At 39.4% G+C, this 22094-nt stretch overlaps 1 protein-coding gene across 1 annotated transcript in view; it reads right to left on the reverse strand.

Moving 5' to 3' along the window:
- LOC140229035 (DENN domain-containing protein 5B-like) overlaps positions 1–22094 on the reverse strand; it is a 79527-nt gene that overhangs the window by 6409 nt on the left and 51024 nt on the right. Inside the window, exons 5-13 of the mRNA XM_072309296.1 lie at positions 8045–8710; positions 7485–7701; positions 6911–7052; positions 5868–5961; positions 5123–5236; positions 3877–4032; positions 3206–3296; positions 2610–2700; positions 1126–1254 (exon numbers count right to left, since the gene is read on the reverse strand). Coding sequence (XP_072165397.1) covers positions 1126–1254; positions 2610–2700; positions 3206–3296; positions 3877–4032; positions 5123–5236; positions 5868–5961; positions 6911–7052; positions 7485–7701; positions 8045–8710 — 1700 coding nt within the window. The remainder of the gene's footprint in view (positions 1–1125; positions 1255–2609; positions 2701–3205; positions 3297–3876; positions 4033–5122; positions 5237–5867; positions 5962–6910; positions 7053–7484; positions 7702–8044; positions 8711–22094) is intronic.

Here is a 22094-nt window from a genome sequence, read left to right on the forward strand (position 1 = left end):
ACAATGGTTTATGTTTTTTCAGAAGATTTCTCTCTTCAATACATTCAAAGGTGACCTACATATCTAGCATGGCTTCAGTAGAATATCTGCCTATCTCATTGGCAAATAATTTGCGCAAAATTAATTTTGGCAAAAGATACAGACTTCTAGGAAGCAAGAGAACTACAACTTGCTGAAGGATAAAATATATAGAGCTTCTCATAATGCATGTAGATGGGATACATGTATATTTTTTAACATGAATGTGATAGTATCAGAGTTTATGACACCATTTTGCATGTTTCCCTTCCTTTGCAAACGGAATGAAATGTCTGCAATTGTATTCGGTTTGCACACAGTTATCACCAGGTGAGATCTCAATGTAAGCTGTAACAAGCTTAATCACCTTACACAGCCCTAAAAGTCCTTTAAACTAAAGGGATTGTTAATGCAATACAACTGGATAAAAATAGCAGCTCAACCTGTTCACATTTCTTTTCTGTATTGTTCTATCCCACTTGAGATCAATGATGTATGACTACACTGATGAGCCTGACCCAACTCATATGTGTTTAAAGATCATGAGCATCAGTGGTACATGCCACAGACACTGTACATCACACTATGCATCAAGGTGTTATCAGTTCCTAAAAATACATGCATGTAACGCCGACAAAACTAAGGACAAAGGCTCCCCGTACTGATAACACGGTGATGATTCAACCATAAGGCTTTGCACCTGTTTAGTCGCCTCCCACCGTTCCGTCACACAGAGGCACCCAGTAATGCATAGGTTACAAAAACCCCCCCCAAAAAAAATGCCCCATCATCTATCCTTGACTATTACAGTCTGAACAGATGTGGATTGATTTTGCAAAGGAGAAGAGGTTTATTTCATCTGAAATTGCTGTGGTTTCAACAGCATCAAAGACAAATAAACTAATGACTAAACTAAAGATTTCTGCAACACCAGGTGCACCGCATTGAAGTATAAAAGTAAAATGCACCTCTACAGTATTGAGAAAAACAATGACTGGTAGGAAAGCTTCACTTTAATGATTAACAGTCAACTCTACGTGATGCTTTTCATGCTGCACACTTGACTCATTGAACATTGATTTCTGCCCCTCCCGTGTGGTGTCTTACTTGAGGAGTTCATCGTTCGAGACCAGCTCCTTAATGTGTTTGTGAAGCACTTTCCGCTCCAACGCCAGCCTGACGAAGGCCCGCGACTTGCCAACTTCTGTCCGGATGTTGGTCATTCTGTCCACGTTCCTGGTTTCATAAACATGAAGGGAAAAAAGCCTAATGATGAAGCCAAGTACAGGAATTGAAGAAGAGCACTTATTCTTTCATCTGTGCTCTTAATGAGCTCATTCTACAGGGAAAAAAATATTTTTTATTTTGTACAGAAGCATCATTGAAGATATATTCAATCAAATATACATTTTCTAGCAAACAGCTGAAGACATTAAAACACAAGGTCTTAAAACTGCATAACTTCACTTTTCATGGTTCAGTTTCCATTAAACTTGCACTATTCCATTCCTTTATTTTCAATTCTTTTAATACAAGTCGACTTAAAGTTAGAGTTTGAGTTTCCCTTTAATAAATGCTGGCAAGCTCTTGATTTCTCTGACGATGATCTGTACGTTGGCAGCTTGCCCAGATTCTTACGGCAACAGGACCAGGGCGGCAGACAAACATTGTGTCACATTTCACAAATATTTTCCTCCCGGCCAGAAAGGTGAGATCGTATGTTCTCGTTAGCACTCTCATCTCAGCACAAATTTCCCTGCTGCAACATTCCAACACTCAAACACAGGGATCAGTGCCTTCAAGCGGTTTGCAATTCTGCAGTAAGCCAAGACATTTGGCATTTACCATAGCAACAAGTGAAATACTGGAGGCTGATTGGACATTGCACAGCTGGTAGGATGGTCATGAAACAAAATCACTGTAACTGCAACTACTGCTATCAAGCTCTTTATGAAATCAGATCCACACAAACAGAACACACTCCTCATTTCCTCTATCCGACTAAAATTTAGAGGAAATCAATTGCAAATCATTCCTATATACCCCCTTCAAACTTCGTTTGGCGGGGGTATAATCATTGGGGAGGGGGTGGAGTCTCCTCACTCATCGCTGCCACAGTTGGGTCTAGCTCAGAACACCTGCCCTCTTACAATGCATTCGCTGTTCTATCCCAAGGGAGCAATTCACATCAGCAGAGACTTTCTGGACCACACATACTCAAGTCCAACTACACAGGCATGCTTGCTTTCCTATATGATGTAAAATACACATATCCACTTCCCTAGGTATACATCTAAGAAGAGACCACAGAGGAGGATGATACAAGATACAGAGACAGACAGACAGACAGACAGACAGACAGACAGAAACACACACCCACCCACACACACACACACACACACACACACACAGAGTGAGGGAGAGAGGACCCTAGAGTTATGATAAAGCCAAAACATTTGACCTCCTTATCAACATAATATTTCACAGTCCAATAGATCTATGTTCTGCAACACTTTACAAGCTCACACAAGAAGCATTTCACCAGGAATCAAAACATTTTCATGTTTAATTTCGGCCTTAAATTTTCTTACCTAAGGTCGAAGCTGAAGTCCGTGGGAAGGGCGGGTAAGGGCTGGCCAGGTGCCACGCTGGCACGCCGGTGTCTTGGAGAACTCTCTGTAGCTGAATGGTGAATGAGGAAAGTGTTTGACGTGAACAGGAGATGTTAAGGTGACAGCTCCTACTGCTGCGGTTAGTTTGAGAAGGGATGTCCTGAACCAAGATATCACTATCTCATGGAGATTTGAAGTGACAGTCACGTAGTAAACACACACCACACATCAAAATATTCATATGAGAGATAAAAAAAAATACCATAAAACAAAACAAAACAAAAACACTGGAAGAAATCAACTGTCTCTGAATGTGATGGCTAGAGGAAAATATCTAATCAGGTAGAATTTTACGCTGAAACATAACAAAACATACTACAGGTCACATGATTGACACTAAACCCCATACCATGCTGTTGCTGAGTAGCATCATTCATTCACACACATTCCTCCATTTTATCACATTTGTGTGCATATGGGCAAAAGGATGGCCAATAAATAAACTTGTGTGTTGCTAGACATATAAACTTCAACCTTTTATTTTGTGGAGGTAAACATGTATATCGATTACTCACCATGCATAGCTAGATTCTGTTCGGACGATGCTTTCTTCTTCTGCCGGAAGCGCCGGTAGCTGAGTAGATGCCACCAGAGGGCGCTCTTACTCTGTGAACACAGAAAAGCAATATAGTCAATTCAAATCCCTTTATTTCGCCAAAGATGACAAATATCCCTCACCAACACCTATTCCATACTATCAACATCTACATACATGTCAGGTATGCCCATGTGCATATTATGTTGTATATAAATTGTAAAATTTTACTTGTATCTCGAACAGTTTGCATTGTTCACAATGAATACCCATTGCTATTATATTAAATTGTGAGAAGTGTTGATTTTCCATGATTATACATCATATCCTGTCAATCTAAATGGTCGTTCATTTTCAGAAATTTTGTCCACACAAAGGTCTCTGACATGAGAAAGAATACGTCCTGAATTAAAACATATCAATATCCATTCAGAGATTGTCTTCTTTTTCTTTATCACATAAACAAGTTGTTTATTCCACTATATGAGAATACATCAGTCTCACATCAGTTGCAATATACAAACAAGACTTTTTAGAAATGAATAATATTCACAAAAGACATGCTGCACATTTCAAGGCTGCAGCCATGACATGTATAGTATACTGTATCACACATGTGTGCTTTCAGGCATAACCGTGATGACCCATTACCTGTTTTTTCGACCTGCAGCCGTGGCTGAATATCCTCTCCAGTAAGTCGCAGAGACTCGCGATCAGAGTGTTCTCCTCCACACCGGAGCGGTTGATGTCGCCGTGGCCCAGTTCTATTGCCTCCTGCCCCATCTTGAAGACCAGCATCTTCTTGGTCTGTGTGAACATAGCACAAAGTGTAATTTCCTTTTTTATTCCCCACTCAGATACAGGGTATTGCAGTCTCACCCCCTTTTCAGACGCAAAACCAGTTTATGCCAAAACTCAATAAAGAAATGACATATAAAGAATCACTGTATAGCCAACAGACTGTTCTGGAAACCGTCGTATAGATACGCAGTTTCCCACTGCGCATATTGTTATGATCATGACGTTGTCACGAGTGACAGGTATACGGTCAACTTTCGCTTGCGCTCACATCAAGCCCTGCCAAGTTATACTGTTTTATCGTCGCCATTCGTTCAGACGCACATGATCATGATGGAATGCTGATTCGTTATCAAGTTCTAGTTCGAAACAATGCTCTGATCATCGTTTCATTATACATCATTTCGTTAGTCAGCATTGAGATGTATAAATTCATTGAATAGCAATACCAGTTTAGTATAGCTATACCGTTTTAGTATAATTTTTTTGCATGTGAACACCCTGTAAGTATCATGGATAGGACTGTAGAGGAAGGTACAATTCATCTACACTATTAGATACAGGCACACAATTGATGTAGTTACCAGGTAATTTACAGTAAATCCAACTGAAACACATAAACCAACAAACCAAAAGGTTAACCAACAGCTAAATATATCTCTAATCTACATCTACCTCCTGATGTCTCTTTTAGGAAAGTTATTTATATATGAGACAAAGCGAGATCTCTATCTTTATCCTACAAAAGTTTCTGTAACACCAAACTGAAAAACCATGCTAGAATATATCATCAATAATAGGTCAATATTTCATAAAACAGTAGCATGTTGGACCTATGATGGGTGTACTGGTGTAATGAATGTGTGGATGAAGAAAAGTTTCTTGTGAAAGAAAAATAGTTGGCCATAAAAGCAGAAGAAATGCAAAGATATAGCTAAGCCTTCTTAAAACGTTCATTCATCAACAAAACTTTCAACCAGCCATTCAAGTTCATCAAAAGTTTGTGGTCACTCTCTGTCCATTTCTTGAAAACTTTGTATATTCTACTCCTAAACCAACATGAATGACTGTCTAGAGTGAAGTCCTCAACTGTCAGTACCTTTATTTTACACTCTTTGAGTAGCTCCTCCACAAACTGCTGATTGGCCTTCTTCTGGTCGTAGTGCGTCAGAACGGCTTGCCTGACCGGCTTCTTGGCATGCAACAGGTATTTCTGTAATGTGACAAAAAATGTTTGCAAGAGTTGTTAAAATACCTGATCACTGACATTTCAAGATCCCATACTTCTGTTAAAGACGTACAATGTTATTTGCTTACCCATCCAGGAAACGATCTTTATTTCTTATCTTTTTCAAAATCTCCTTTCAAAACAAAGTAACAATATACTGAAGTGATCATAGGTTAAAAGGAGCTTTGTAGCATATTTGTTCGACTCAAGTTTCTTCTATCATTGTCTTCTTTTTTTTTATATTACAGACATAAATTGCATTTAGTGAACAGTACGACAGGACGATGTTGTACACTGCAAAGGAGTCTACTTCTACTCGGAATCCTATTCTCCATCCGTGAAGCTCTGTGCAGATGAGACTAATATTTTTCCCAGAGCCGGCGGGGTCCTTTTTCCTTGAGTCTACCGCTAACTGAAAAACAAGAAACATTCATAAAATTGGAGCTGAAATTTACAAATTTACAAATTGCCACTGGCATTCAATGCAGTGTGTAGACAAACACTTTTGTGTGCATTTTACTCTCACGAATCTTGGCTCCTCGCAAAATTCACGAAAGTTTTACGAACACGAAACTTTCTGGTTAAAGAGTATCCTTTCATTTGTCCCACCCCTCACCTCTCTCTCGTGAGGCTGGAGATTGAGGTGCTCCGAGTGCTGCTGCTGTCTCTCGTTCTTTCTCCACCACGCGTTGTTCTTGTGTCTGCTCCTCCTGTCGACGAGAAAATGATGATTAAATGTAAGTGGGCGTGGCAACAGGACCGCATTGAATACAGCTCTCTCACGATTACTTCAGAGTCCCATTGCAACACGCATACCTCTCCTTCATTCCTTTCTTCCGCCACATTTTCTTTAGCAATCTTTTCTTGATTAAAAAAACTTGCATGGCAATTGCGAAGTGTTTGCTGCTGTGCTTGCATTTCTCTTTAATATTATATTTCTGTTGGCATATCATCTGCACAACATCTTTGCAGCAGTCTTAAATCTCATTCTGTGGCCAGTTGCCAGTTTTTGTGCATCTGGATGTGACTCAAAACATAAGCTACAGGGACCGGTTTTTGTCAAATCCAGCCCCCAGTCTTTCCTGAAATAGCAGTGTATGACGTCAGGGGGAAACATGACTAAGTGTGTGTCTGCAGCTCTTTTGAGATTGTAGTCAGAGATACAGAATGATTGACGCAGGAATGGGATATTGGAACAAGCAGGTGCCGTCCATTTATTGCAATGCAGACTAATTCATTGATCCACTGCTCACAGGAAACTAGTAGCTCCAGCAGTAAGCTTGGGGGATTTAAGGAGTGCATACATAGCACATCTAATGGTTACTTGAGATCACCCGAAAGTATGTACCACTGGCAACCTGCTGGTATACGATGTAAATGGTATTTTGTGGTGAAGAGAGCCTCAAACATTACTTCATAGATGCACAAAACTTGGTTTAGTGATGTCATTTTCACCATAATCTGATGCTTTAAGGGGTTAGAGGACATAACTTCAGAGGCAAACAGTGTCCTTCGGCACTCTTCAAGAGAGAAGGGATACCCTACTACAAACATTCAGATAGTAATCCTGGCACTAGTAAACACACTGCCCCGTAAATTACTGGCATGACTGGCAAAGGGCGTGGGGTATTAAGCTTGGGGACGATGTATCCTTCATACCCATTGGGGAAGGGCGGTTTGAGGAGCACATCATCCTGGAGCATGGGGAAGAAGTCCGGCACGTGGCTGGAGTCGACAGGCAGGGCGCGGGGCGGGCAAGGGGTGTGGTCCACATTGGTCGCCCTCCTCCGGATCAGCTCCTCTGTCGAACGCAAATGAAGAAAGATACCAGGGGTCACCAGTCAGCAATGATAGAAACTAATGGCAGAGTAACAAGAAATGTCAGTACAAGTACAATAGTTCTATAATTGCAACGAGCATTTGGAGGATGATGATATGATTTCAAGGATTGCAAAGTCTTGAAAAGCCACAGGTGAAGCAATGAGCAGCATTTCCATTGAACAGAATACTGTAAAACACAATACATTCGCAACATGAAAATTTCGCGATTTGGAGCCGACAGCTTTTTTCGTGGCATGAAATTTTCGCGAATTGCCACTGCCATTCAATGCATATAGTGTACACAAGAACTTTCGCGTGCATTTAAATTCTGCGAATCTTGGCGCTCGCGAAATTCGCGAAATAAAAACGCAAGCAAACATTCCTCGTTTTACAGTAAATACCAGCAGCTCACCTGCTTCACTGACAAACGAAGCGCCCTCTGTGGTCGGAGTCTGCGGCGAGCTGGACGGAAACTGCTCCACCCTCTCGTCAAAGATGCTCAGCGCCTGGTCCTTCTCCTCCCAGTTGGAGATGATCTTGTTGTCGATGAAGGAGGCAAAGAGCTGCGTCTCCAGGAATGGCGAGAGGAACGGAAGATGGAGCTCGGGGGTGTCGGCAAGAAAGGCATTCTGCAAGGGAAATAAAGTACAATGTATAAAGGTCAAAAAGAAGCAAGATGCAAATTGTTGTTTGCTCTGTGTATGTGTGCGTGTATGATACTATAATCTTCACACCTACAACTGTATAACACATCCATATCTGTGTTTGTTATTCTTAATTCACTAATCTCCTACATACTTCGTTTTTTTTGCCAGGCTATGTTAAAGAGGATATCTGTAGTTATCATGTGATTGACTGTTAGAAACTTTTAATGCTTTTATATCTCAGATTCACTTAAAGCACTGGGAAGCAATATCACTAAAGGTGATCACAGGCATTTACTGCTAGAATCAAGAGTGGACTCTTATTGACCTTATCAAAGTTCTGCATCTGATCCCGGTTGTTGGACCAGACATCCAGGCTGTTCACCCGGGGCTGGATGATGAACGTCTCATAGTTGCGGAGCAGGACCACCATCTGTCGCAGGAACACCTCTCGTATTGCACAGTTGAGGGTCAGCATGGCCACATAGGCCCTGTGCTCCTGCTCCTCCTCGCTCAGATTCGACGGCTCCATCTCGTTCTCGTTCTCGTAGTCCGCGATGGACGAGATGACTCCCGTGCGCTGGGCGATCTCGGCCACCCGCGAGACGATCTCGTTGTTGCGCATGAACTCGGCCTTGTTGGGCAGTCCTGCCGTGGGGCTCTCTCCGCGGCTTGGCGAGCTGAAGTATGAGCTGTCCTGGTCACCGTCCACACTGCCCTCCAGGTTCTGATTCAGTGCTGTGATGAGCGTGACCTCTGCCTGCACCTGCGACCAGTCGAAGTCGTTGACCTTGTTCCGAGTGAGCGTGGATGTCGTCGTCTTTGTCGACGTGGTAGGGGGCGCGGTGCGGGACGGCGAGTTGTCCGGCTGCTGCTTGTGCTTTTGGATGAGGTTGTTGACATCGCGGATGAGAGTCTGTTTGTTGGGGAACTTTGGCAGCTCTTCAGGCAGCTCAATGTAGGGGCCATCAATGTCAACATAGCACATCGATGCCTACAAGAAACAGAGGAAATTCAATATTGAAGAAAACAGATAAAACAAAATGTACAGCACCTCAATAAGTAGACAAAAAAAAATGTCACTCCTAACTAAAATCCCTCGTACATTCATACAAGCATTGCAGAGTGAATATCATACATATGTATGTCATAAACTCCAAAAATACTGTCCTTTGAAGTCAGGAGTGATTATCAAGAAAAAAAAAATGAAATTATGATGAACAGTTTTATTGCTTTTTATCATTCCTCCATTCAATCCCAAATGCTACGGGCACTCAACCACAGAACCACATATGGTGTGTATGTAGAATCCCTTCAACCACAGAGAGAGTGAAGGCGAAGTTATTTGTACATGCACCGACCAGACCTGCTTGTAATAGTACACCATCCTGCCCATCTGCATGTTTACCTATTGTTCTACATCATGCACAAAATAGACTTTAGACATTGTAGTGAAATTTGAACTTCATGAGTTCTAATCTCATAAGACAAATCACAAGGAATCCTTTCATTACTTTCTGACTGATTGATTACTGCATAAACAGATACAATACAAAAGTTATACACAAGTTTAAGTGCATTAGTTTGGATTGTGTGCAAATGGCAACTTTTTGAAATGACTTCGGGATGCAGGCACAAAAAGAATATTTTAAACAATTCCAAAATTACTATATGCACACAACTCTGCATCAATGCACTTTGATAAAGCTGTGCATCATTTGTTTTATAAAAAAGGCATAAAAAGAAGCACTGACTGCCTCGAGAAAAAAAAAAATAAAATCACTGAAAGCATGAAGCTCTTTCTACCAGAAACATAAAATGTTTACTTCAAGCACAAAATCATTTGGTTACTTGGAATGAACTATTGAAAGAAACATGCATGACTTCACCTACAATGTATCAACCAATCAGATTGCAAGGATTCCTTTACTCACTCTATACATTTGTACATGCTCCTTTTTTATTTGTTTGCATGTGATTGTTTTTATGCTTGTTTGTCTGTTTGTTTGTTTCTGCTTCATGTACACCCTTACAGGCATTTTGTTTTACAATATTGTCACGCTCCCGACATTCAAGAATCTAATAATGTGCAAGCAATTGATTTTCTTGTAACAAAGAAACCAGAGGTTCCTGTCAGAAATGAATTGAGCATATGTGGAATAAATCTGAAACTGATAAAGGATACTAAAAGACATATTAACAAATCTGACATAAAATTGCTATGAGGCCCATATCTTTATATCCTTCTCACGGCACTTGAGTTAATACCAGACATTACCTTGTGACCTGTTTCTGGAAAAACCAGTAGCTTGTAAGTCATATTTTCTTGCAACACACAGCACATAACATCACAAAATATTTAAATATTTAATTCTTAAAAAAAAATATATATATATACAGCGATGATGCCGAGTTCAGGATGAACGCTGTATGATAGGCATATTACTGTCGAGAAAAATTAATTCAACTTTCCTATGTACACTTGTATGCCACATGCTGAAGCTGAAAAAAAAAAATTGGATAAAAGCAGGAGCACAATTCAACTATTTGTTTAATGATAGTTCTTTATCCAGCATGATTTCATTGTGAATGACACAAAAGTAATATTTGAAAATGATCATACTTTGCTGCAAAACAAAGAATATTGTCAAAAAGTTCTTTATGTGTGAGTAATCGCAATATATGGTGTATATAAATACGCAAAATGCATGTGTAATCAGTGGCATGAGCATTAGGTGGCATGCACAAGCTACGTTGATGGAGTGCGCAAGATCCTTGCGGGAGGGTAAAACCAAAATGTGCATATTGAACATTGTCCCCCGCCGCAAGAAAAAGAAGAAGAAAAAAGATGAGGCGGCCAAAACAACAGAAAACAGGAGAGAGCGCGATGATGAGGCGGGAGACCTCCGTGGAAAAGTTACTACTGGGGAGAAAAAATAATATATCACTGCTAGAATGGTAACAAGTTTGTCATTTCACGCCCGAGGCGTCTAGATTCAGGAAATCTTCCCTGCCATGAATAATGGAACAGGGGGCGAGCACGTTCCTTCTCTTGTTGCTTTTGTTCTCTGGTAAGAATCTGGACACACAGTCTCAACTTTATTCCATTTTTTCCCCTCTCACTCTCCCTTCATTTCCAGTCTTATTTCCAGCACTGATATCACGTTTCTCTTTCTGCTCATCTTCCTTTTGTGCCTCCGTATTCTTTTTTGCCTGCAAGGAAGCATTTGATGGTTTTGCTCTCTGTCAAATTACACAGATGGATTTTTCTTGCCTGCTTCTGCCTTGCTGTATTCTTGTTCAGCGAACTCCACGTTCTCCTAAAACTTGTCTATCTCTAAAGCTAGTTTGGGAGCCATTTCTCTAACCCCATCCCCAACCTCTAGGGACATCCCGTTTCTTCTTGTCGATTTCTTTCATGGAGAAGGGGCATGATGGAGACTAATTTTTCTTTTCTCTTCATGTAACTAGGCACACGATAGACTGGAGAACGGGAATGGCTGCAAACACTCGTTAAACCCTGCCCACAGCCTGACCTATCCGGCTAATCACTTCTGCACGGCTCTTTGCAAATCCTCACATAGTCATAAATGGGCAGCCATTTAGCCCATACTTTGAGGGGGGCTAATGCTCATCAACTTTCTCTTCCCTTTTCTCCGTTTTTAGCCGCTCGGCTCAGTCACCGCCAAGTTTCCCCCTCGACATCGGCGAATTCCAGATGATAGATCAAGTGACTCATGGGAATTGACATTTCAGCGCAGCAGTTCAGTTTGCCTACCAAATCACTTCCGTGTTGGAGCAAAGCATCCAAGCTGACACCCCTCGACAACCATTCTCCCAAGCTTGGGAAATATTTGGCCATAATTTCACGTGAGCACACCTCCAATATTATCGACCTGGATTATTTGGTCTCTCTCTCTCTTTCTCTCTTAAACAAGAATTTTATGCCGATTCCCTTTATGTGTCAATTTAAAACACTGAAATCACACAGAATCAACATTTTTCCTGACTTATTACTAGTGTTTCTGCTTTTCATGTGCATTGCCAGTTATTTATCATTGAAGATTACTATAAGGGCATAAATAGTGCAACGAATTATCAGCTTAAAACCAAGCCAACTAGACTGTCACAGAAACGTAAATATCCATCTTCATTTACTTTTTTTTTTGGGGGGGGGGGGAATCTGGGGAGAGAAAAACCAAGCAAATCTTCACACAATAATTCTGTGGAAAATGATAGTGTTTGCAAAGCTTGCTACATAATATTACAAAATGCAGGATAGGCAGAAATCCTACTTCCAAGAGAATGGGTCTCTTACTTATAATGCATTAGCAATTTTACTCTTTAAAGGCAGGCTAGACAGTGAATGCACTATAGTTTTACTTTCATTGCTATTGAGCCACATTGAGGAGGAAACCAAAAGCAGTTGGTGATTTCAGTTTAAGAGTCAAGAATCAAAACTTTACAATCATTGACTCCGATAAGCAGAATGAAAATTAAACTAGAATGTTTGAAGTGTCATTAAAATTAGACATAAAAACAGCTGCTTGGTCATTTGCAAAATACAGAGGCAGTTTGGTCTCAACTGTGGCATACATGTAACTTTGAATAACTGCTCTTACAAACCAAATGAAACAACTGGATCATTCAACATGGGAAAGCTTTCTAAAATAGTAACTATGCCTAAATGGTGACTACCCCCAATGGTGACTACCCCCAAAGTTCTATCCCTCTCTCAAAGAGTTCTCCCTCTTTTCCCCAACTTCCATCCTTCCCCTCACCCCTCCCCCTCCCTCCCCCCCCCCCCCCAATTCCTTTCCTCCCTCCGCCCAGGGACATTTAGCATGGGAGATCTTCAATGAAGTAATTTCCTTGTTTTGATGATTCACAAGTGCCGACGAAAACAAGAATCGAGGAGAAAGTTGCAGCTGCATGAAATACATGCAACTGCATATTATCCCGTCACGTTAGAAACTGGCTGAGGGCTCAATGTTTAATTTTCACACAGGCTCGCGTCTCACTTTCGATTCAAATCCACATTCAGTTGCAGTAAGTGGATACACATTACATCTACCGGTGGTATTATGGTTCATTCTATCATATGAGGTACTAGTAACCATCGCAACTACAGATTATCTCTCATTCTAGCAAAATCCCTGCATTGTATGATGAGCATTCTCTGCACATTAAATGTGCTTTCATACCGGTACTCAGAATTGAGGAAGAAAGAAAGATTTCAAGGAAGTAAGGACCAGAGATGCATGGTTATAAGAAGATGAAGACATGAAAAAATACAGCAAATGAAAGGTAGAAAAAAAGAAAAGAAATTAATTGCAAATGTCTTCTGTGCTGGTATGTGCTTGCATTATATACCTTAACCTTTTTTTTTTTTTAATCCGCTGCCTTGCTATCTAAAGAACAAGTCCACCTTCATATAAATGTGGATTGTGTGAATGCAACAATATTAGTAAAACATATTAGTGAAAATTTGGGGAAAATCGGACAATCCGTTCAAAAGTTATGAATTTTTAAAGTATCTGCGCAGTCACTGCTGGATGAGAAGACTACCACAGTGTATGATGTCATATGCGTACAATGATATAAAGAAAATAAAAAGAAAATTTCACAGAACTTAACTTTTTGAATAAAGTGCACATTTCTTCGACTTGTTACTGACATTTGTTAAGGGCAATATTATTCCCCCTGCCTTCTGAAAGAGAGAAGTCAAGTGTTCTTTTGTTATGCGAGAAAAGTGAAAATATGAATATGTTGAATTCTCTTTACTCTTTCTTTATATCGTTGTACACATGTGACATCACAAGCTTTAGTAGTCTTCTCAATCAGTCTTGAGTGAGCAGAAACTTCAAAAATTCATAACTTTTGAACGGATTGTCCGATTTTCCTAAAACTCTCACTGATGTGTTCTACTTATATTGCTGCATTCACTCAACCCACATGCCTACTTTATGAAGGTGAACTTGTCCTTTAATGTCTCAAATCTACATGACAGGTCATCACACACACGTGCTAGATACCCATCAGACTGCCTCTCTATCAGAACACAAGAATCGTATCCACCTCCCATCATATTTATGCTTGGGGGGAAGAAGGGGGGGGGGGGACACTAGGGACATTGTCAATTTTGTTCCCTAAATGGGAAACTGGGTCAGCATAATGGACATCACACTTGTCACCTGTTTTCCAATATTACCAGCGGCATAAGTCACAAATTTAGAAGAAAAAAATTTCAAGTGCTATTTATTTCCTTCTTTTCAATATTGCTTAACAATTTTCTACATCTTCCCTGAAGTAGAAACAGCATGCACTAGCACTCCAGTACGGAGAAATCCTTCAGCTTTGGTTCCAAGTTCTGTTACTCGCTATAAGTGCAATCATGTGGCCCTGTTACATATATTGTATATCTCAAGCTAGCAGAGTAAAACTTGAAAATATGTGATGTAATTCATAATTCTATATGTTCAGCTGTATACTTCCTCAGTATAATACAATAATTGCACAGACAAAATAGCATTTACATATAACTTAAACCCATCTCAATCTTAATATCATGCTATACAGAGAGGTACAAATGTTCATGTTTTCTATGTATCTCCTAGTCTTTAAAGGGAGGATTTAACTTTTTTTTCAAAATATAACATTGCATTCCAGTGTACATACATTTGATTTATACATATATTACAATTAGATATTGTTAAAGTTTCTTGGGGGGTTTTTTCTCCATAGATAATGCTAACTCCAGTAACAACATATAGCTGACTACTGTACTACCTAGCACTGAAAGAATCTTCAATTCAATTCAATTCAAACTTTATGTTCCTTTTGATTTCAACAGTGTGTATATTAAAATAATAATTGAAATTGGACATGTATATGAGTAACACACAGGAAGGAAAAAGAACAGTATGTCCATGTCTGTGATCAGACAAGAGATGAATATAGGTTCCTTATCAAATGTGCAACAAAGATTTTAAAAAATAAATAAAATAAAGCATATTTCTATCCCACTGCAAGCCACAGTGCTTTTACGAATCCCACCCAAAGCACAAGAGAGATGTTTTGTATGTCACGCAAATGGATTCTACTACATCCATTAGATGATAATCATTATTCCCCCAGCCACGGCATTATCCATCTAAATATCACTCCACAATCGGCTTCTCCCCATATTTGCCCAGCATCCATAATACCATTTCCAGAATCACTTCTTTCGACACATCCTTGTTATGAGAGCCAATCTCCGCGCGGTTCCATCCATCGTTAGTGGCCACGTTCTCCTCAAACGATGATATTGCATTAAAAAGAAGAGCACGATAGAGAGAAGGGGAGAAGAGTTTGGGTGCACAGGAGTCCCTCGTGGGTTCATTAACCTACTAAAAGTGCAGTGGGTCGGGCGACTAATGGTGGATATTATGCAGAGCCGAGCTGTGAGTTCAATCAAACACAAATTCTAGCTCAAGGACATTTACTAGATGATGCCAGTAAAACAAAAATGGAATGAACGGGGCCAATTACACCCACGGTCTATTAAAAAGAGACGAGGGAATGCGAAGTGGAAGCGAAATGCATCAACGATTTTTAGTTCATAGATGCACTCTTTAGACTAGGCCATTTAAAATGCCGCTAAAGATCTTGGTTAATTACTCTATTTCCTAGATCTTTGCTAATTACACTATTTCTGTGCACGAAAGGTTAAGCTGAACGGTCCTTTTATATTGATAATAGTGATAATAATAATTCCATTTTCTTGACATCACATGACCCATAAACCTTGGTATACGAAAAATATATCTGCAAAATTGCTCCACCATTACTTTCTGACACACATTAATTATTCATAACTATTTAACTAAAGAAGCATGATCTGCTTTTTCCATATTCGTGTCTGAATTGTACACAAGTTACACGGGTCAACCGCCCTGAATTGGGGGGGGGGGGGTACAGGCGGATGGTCAGAAAGTAGATCATCGGGTTTTACACAGCCGTCGATAGCGCAGAAAACTCTTTCAAAATGGCATTAACAATATCATCTGTGCAAATTAACAGGAGTACATGGGTGTATATCCGACACTTGCAAAAGGCTGTTAGCAGAGCACATGAGCTCTCTATTTACTCGTAAACAGGAACTACAGCTGATGCAGGTAAGATGATACGCCCCATGATCATTGTTTTAACTAAGCAGTAATTTACATACAATGCGTCTTCATATTATACGCTTGCAGCAGGGCCACCAACCTCCGCAGGCCACAAAACCTCACTGATGCACATTAAAAGGCATCTCCTGATCACCTAGGAGGAGGGAAAAAAAGGATCTCCTAAAACATATTTGACTTGTGATTCAAAAAGAGAGTATGGTACCTAATGTACATGCATTCTAAGCATGTTGATTCCAACTGTTGGATAATCACATGTTGTTTTTTTTATTTCAAAAACTTTTCTTTTTTTATTGATGAAGAAAGAAACATACTATACTTGGTAAAGACATACACTGTTCAAGATAGCAGCCTTCTTGTAGCATACACCACCTACAGTACTTGGCATGAAAATGTTTCAAAAGTATTAAAGAGATTGAAATTGAAACTACTTGGACATTGCCAGTATCATGGCTGAACTGTTCTGGAGAAACAAAAGGTTATTACTTCATCTTTTCATTCCCAGCACTGTACGTAAGCAGTATACCAATTAATATGTAAAACACTATGCCCCATTGGCTCTGTGTGGTACAATGATTGTTGTAAAGCAATATAAAGAATCGGTTATGTCTGGAAAAAAAAAATATCATGCTGCAACTCACATCAGAGCTACAGATCAACCCTTGTACTGCAAACAACAGATTGAAATATCATAGGCCCTTTGTTGGGCTTCTCAATCCATACAGTGTGTATTGTCTGTTTATGAATGAAAAAGAGAGGAATTCCACATCTACGAGCATCTTTACAATTTTTGCAGCAAACAGTAATAACAAATATCATATAATCTAAATCAGTCTTTTTATTAGTACTGAGCATACCTACTGTGATAAAATCACTGAACATAATAGACCATAGTACAGGTATACAACGTATGTGCAATGTGAATGTACTTTGCAATGTTGCTCAATTATCATTTACATAAGCATGATGTTACATTTTATTGATTGGGAATATTGAATTGAATTGAATTGTATTGCATTTTGTTATTACACCCTCTCTGACCCTTGAGTAGAGTTTTCAGGTCATGTCCTTTTACTGCAGCAACCCGCTTGGTAGTCACTACTAGGAAGTACATTGGACGCATCTAGGATCGGAGTGACAGATACCGTATACATTTCCCCTACTCGACGAGGGGAAGGTTAAAAGTTCTTGTACACTAAATCACACCATGTCAAGAGCTGTAAGGGAATATTTGTGCATCACGGATGTGCTCCTCTACAGGACATATGGATACACTTGTACATCATGTGCACTTTTCTCTTGCTGTCTATTGTATGGGGGGGGGGGGGTCCAGGTAATGCAGGAAGCATAGGACATATTAGTCAGTCGCTGCAATTAGCATGACTGTTGAGGGCACGGAGGGTGTCCCTCAGAGTCACGATAATCGGTACTGAATTGGGGGGGGGGGGAGGGGGAAGAGAGGGAACCCCCCTCCAGGCCAATAATATACACTGTCATTGTTTAGACTTCATTGATGACAACAGTATTATTCTCTTCTGGTAACTACATGTACCTACATGTATGTGAGCACACTGCTGTGGCACAAGAAGTGGATAACATTCATGCATACCCTAGTAAGATTCTCACATGAAAATACAGCGCAACTGCACATACTCATTCACTTACTTTTGGTATAGTCTCCATTATAAAATGGACGTCACACTGAGATAGCTTGGGCATAAAACTGTCAATTTAATGGCTCTTGAACAAGAAGGCCTACGTGTGCAAATACACAGTAGCAACAGATGGTGCAGTCTTATTTTTCTTTGAATTTTTTTTTTTTTTCATATTGACATGGCTTCTGATGGCATATGCTCTCATTTGCTTTGAACATCTCACTCATGCAAGCCCCAATCCAATATCAATAATGAATATTAGGACCGATTCCTAATGGTTATAGCTTCCGTGGCTGCACTTTGCTGGGTTAATAATTTCATCGCAGAATTCAAAATGGCACATCTATGAAATACAAATAAAACACTCTGGCTTGTGTACACAGCCAATGAGCCGCAGCACTGAAGTACATCACTCCAGTACAGCATGCGCACTGATGTGATCTTGCTGATTGCACAAAACCCAGTTATTGACTGCCAGCATACTTAATTTCGCCCAAAGGTAATTCAGCTGAGGTACGCATGACAGACATGTTCTGAAATGACCAATGAATTCAAAGGGGGGGGGGGGTGGATTCATAATTGCAAAATCACCCCATTATCATGACAGGCATGTAACCGCAGATATTTCAGAGTTTATTGATTTTCAAATACGATGAACCCAGAAATGTCACGTTTTGCACGTGGATGGACAGGAGATATGAAATGCATCCCCTTTAAAGGGGCACATCAGATAATTTGATCAGGATAGCCTGGATAAAAGAAACAAAAATCATGATGAGAAACAAAAATCATGATGAATACATATTGTATATCCACTTAGCATCATACAATATCATGTGACAGTCCCCAAATTACATGTAGAAACACAATGATAAATATAACATTGGAATAATGACAACTGTGCCCTTGAATGTATTTTTACACCTACTAATTTGTACCTCATACTAAACACCTGGTACATGAATGTATATTGTATGTAAAATGTTTTATAGTCAATGCCATGTACGAGTCCTTCGAATGTGCTCATTTAACAATTCAATTATCATTATCAAGGATGAAAGGCATATCACATTCAGCAGGAAACCCAACAGTCTCAATTTGTATACTGATAAAGTCAGATAAACAGAATTAAGTTTTATGTTTCTTGGTTTAATACAGTACCTAAGATACACCTGTAACCTATACCTCTCTTTAGACCTATTTTGAAAACAAACAAACATGAATATATATGAATGCAGACTTAAGGGAACCTATAAAAAGGCAAAAATATTCCTGTACCTGGTGATAATTAATAACTGAAAATAAAGCAGAAATCCACCTGTGCACATTTGAATTTTTCGTCACTGTCAGCTCACAGTGTATACGATCAAGATGGAGGTCGTGCACCTCTTTATTTACCACTTATTTTGATCTATGACGGACGGAAATCATAAAACTGTATACATTCTCTTTATGTTGCTACGGTGAAATGCACAAATACAGTGTGTGAAGAAAAGAACAATAATAAAATGCTGGTTCAACATGGACTGAGGCAATTAATGCGGAATGGGGCAAAAAAGAAAAGAAAAAGAGAAACATATGTCAGATCCTTTAGCTGACAGCAAATTAACTAAAATCAGTTAGTGGCAATGAGACCAACTTCCTTGGTTTTGTGTACATCACTGCTGTTTGTTCATTACCCGTTCAGCCAAATGATATAAAAACATAAAGGAAAGTTAATAGAATCTTCCTTGAATATTTACATGTATTTGCAAAATAAACTCAGTATGAAGTTACTGCACACCCATAGCTGTTCTTCTGGCATATACAGTTCAATGTCTATTATTGCCATGACAAGGAAAGCGTGTTGCATGATATTATCCAGCTGGCATACATATAGCTTGTATCCTTAAAAGGCAAAAATATAAAATATAGAAAATAAAAACGAATAATTCCATGGTATGCTTTGTGGTTGTTAGTATCATGTATCTCTGACTTCATGGATTAACAGAGTGGTACACATGCATTGATGTTTAGTCCAGGAGAATCCTGCACCAACTGTCAACCTTTTTGACTGATTGAGCAACAAATAGCACGAATGTCCTATGGAAATAAAGAAAAAATTAGGCCTCTTTGTTTAACATTTTGTCATGCTATTCTACGTTGGAATGCCCTTCAGAAGTAATACATGCGAATTACCTCCATATTGTAAACTAGTACCAAGGCAAATTGTCAATAAAATGTATATCAGATATACATTGTCTTTTCCAGCAATAAAAACAAAAGAAATACAAGACGGTTGATGATGGTATGAGCGTCTGACCTCAAAAAGTAGGCCATCCAGGAAAATGTGACTCAGAATGAAGGAAAAATGTCTCACATCGGCATTTCTTGTCAAAAGCAATGCACATTTAGATTGACTATTTGGATGGATCTGTGTGTATTTCCATGTACGTATAAAGTGTACAGTTGACGGTATCGCTTAATACTCGCACTGAAAAAAAAAAAAAGCCTGTAAAGTGACTAGCTTTTGGAAACAAATTCATATACGATATAATTTTATCAGCGATGCAGAGCCATGAGCGTGGTGGCTGGATCATTGTTCTTCTTCACTTCTTGTTAGAAATGCTGAGCATATTGCAAAATAAAAGATGCCATGATTCATCCTCTGGTGCATTTTCCTTCTCCTTGCAGGTTTGCCTTTAAAACTCATAACTCAGTCTACATGTATCATGTGTGCAGAATATAAAAACCATGACATTGTTAAAAATGATTTGTTGTTATTTCTGGCAAAATACAGAAAGTCATTCTAAGTTTGCCGATGCATGCAAAAGTAAACAAATAAAAAAAAAATGATAATGCTACTAATCCCATTTCATCCCATTTCATCCCACTTACACCCAAGCATATAACAGATAAAAGGGAAGGTACCATACCTTTTTTTGTTGTTGGACAATGTCAGCAATCACTACCTACAGTTGTGTAGTACATGCAGTTAAAGAATTTGAAACAAATTTGAAATGGATTCATATCAAACAGATGACCAAAAGTCACATGCTTTGTAACACACAAACAATACAATTCTTGGTACAATACTATCAAGAGACTACATATACAAAAATTTGTTGCAATTTCATGTGATCCCCCTTGAACCAGTCATCAGCAATGATGGGTTTACGACATCAAAATGATATAACACTGAATAGAGAATCAAATCTGAATCAAAATTTAATAATGCACATGAAATCTGTTTCAGTAAAAAGAGATATTACAAATAGGGATAAAATCAGATGGGATCCATAACATAGACCTCGATCATGACTGACAGCACCGTGATGTGGTGGGCAGTTAGGTATTAATATTGCGCCACGGAATCCGACATCCATGTGAACTGGAAGTTCGAAATATTGTCATTCACCGCGGACGATGCCATCCTCATCATTGTCATCATCACCATGGAGAGGAGAGAGGAGCGAGTGAAGACCTCACGGAGAGAGAGAGATGGAGGGTGAGGGAGAGACACCTAATCAAAAGTGGCTTGCTGCCAAGAAATGGCAGATGGACAGGGATATGATGCCGGTGGTCACCGTTGTCATGGAGACAGTGGTTGCCATGACAACAATGATGCCACATCTTTGCTCTTTGGACCAAGAGGCCCACTGTACAAAATCTGCAATTTTGCCCTATTTCTTATATGTCTTTTTTTTGTGCATTAATAAAGCAAATGTGAAAGGAAAGTCACTTCACATATAGATATGAAATGCACCCTCATGTCTGCCAGTGACTACTGACTACAAAATTAGGGCAGATTTTGAAGTCAAATCGAGGCATCTGTGCCGGACATCATTTCAAAGTCAGTTTGCACCTTTCATGTGGCCCCGATCGAGGGTTATTGATGGTGTGAGTAATCCAGACAAATAAATATCAAAGTAGGTCAAAGACAAGCTTTCAAAACAAATGCAAGAAAAAAAAAGAAACTAGATAATCAGATCGTGTCATTGGTGGTAGACAGTGCATCCATGGCCAAGACCTTGGATAAGAAAACCAGGTAAGGACCTTTTCCTGTGCACTTTTTTGACAGACAAATTATACAAAAGCAAACATTTTGACAGTCCCCAAGCAAACTTCTGTTACACTGGAACCCAAATATACAAATGTCTCATAGACTCTACCCACGTGAGTGACATAACCACTGTCTTGAAAGTGGACCTGCAACATTTCTGGGTCTTCATGTTTAAGGCCCAGAAAGTGCTGAGAGACAGGAATAAATGATCACTTTGGACTTGATCTACATACAACATACCTACCTCAAAAAGGACTTTGCATTGGCTGATGAGTTTAAGCAGTGATACTATACTACCACTGCAGTATAAACTGACATTTATAGATTCATTATTATCTCCCCTATAAAAACCTCTATGTCAAATAAAGAAGTGTTACACTGAAGAGAAACCTGATACATAAGGGTTCTAAACATCTGAGTGAAATCAACTACATTCAATAAAAGTTTTGACCATTTACATGCTAGCATCTAAATGCTGTTCCTACATCGTTCATGTACACAAAATGTAAA

This window comes from Diadema setosum, chromosome 5 (genome assembly GCF_964275005.1).
Source record: "Diadema setosum chromosome 5, eeDiaSeto1, whole genome shotgun sequence".
Classification (NCBI taxonomy): Eukaryota; Metazoa; Echinodermata; class Echinoidea; order Diadematoida; family Diadematidae; genus Diadema; species Diadema setosum.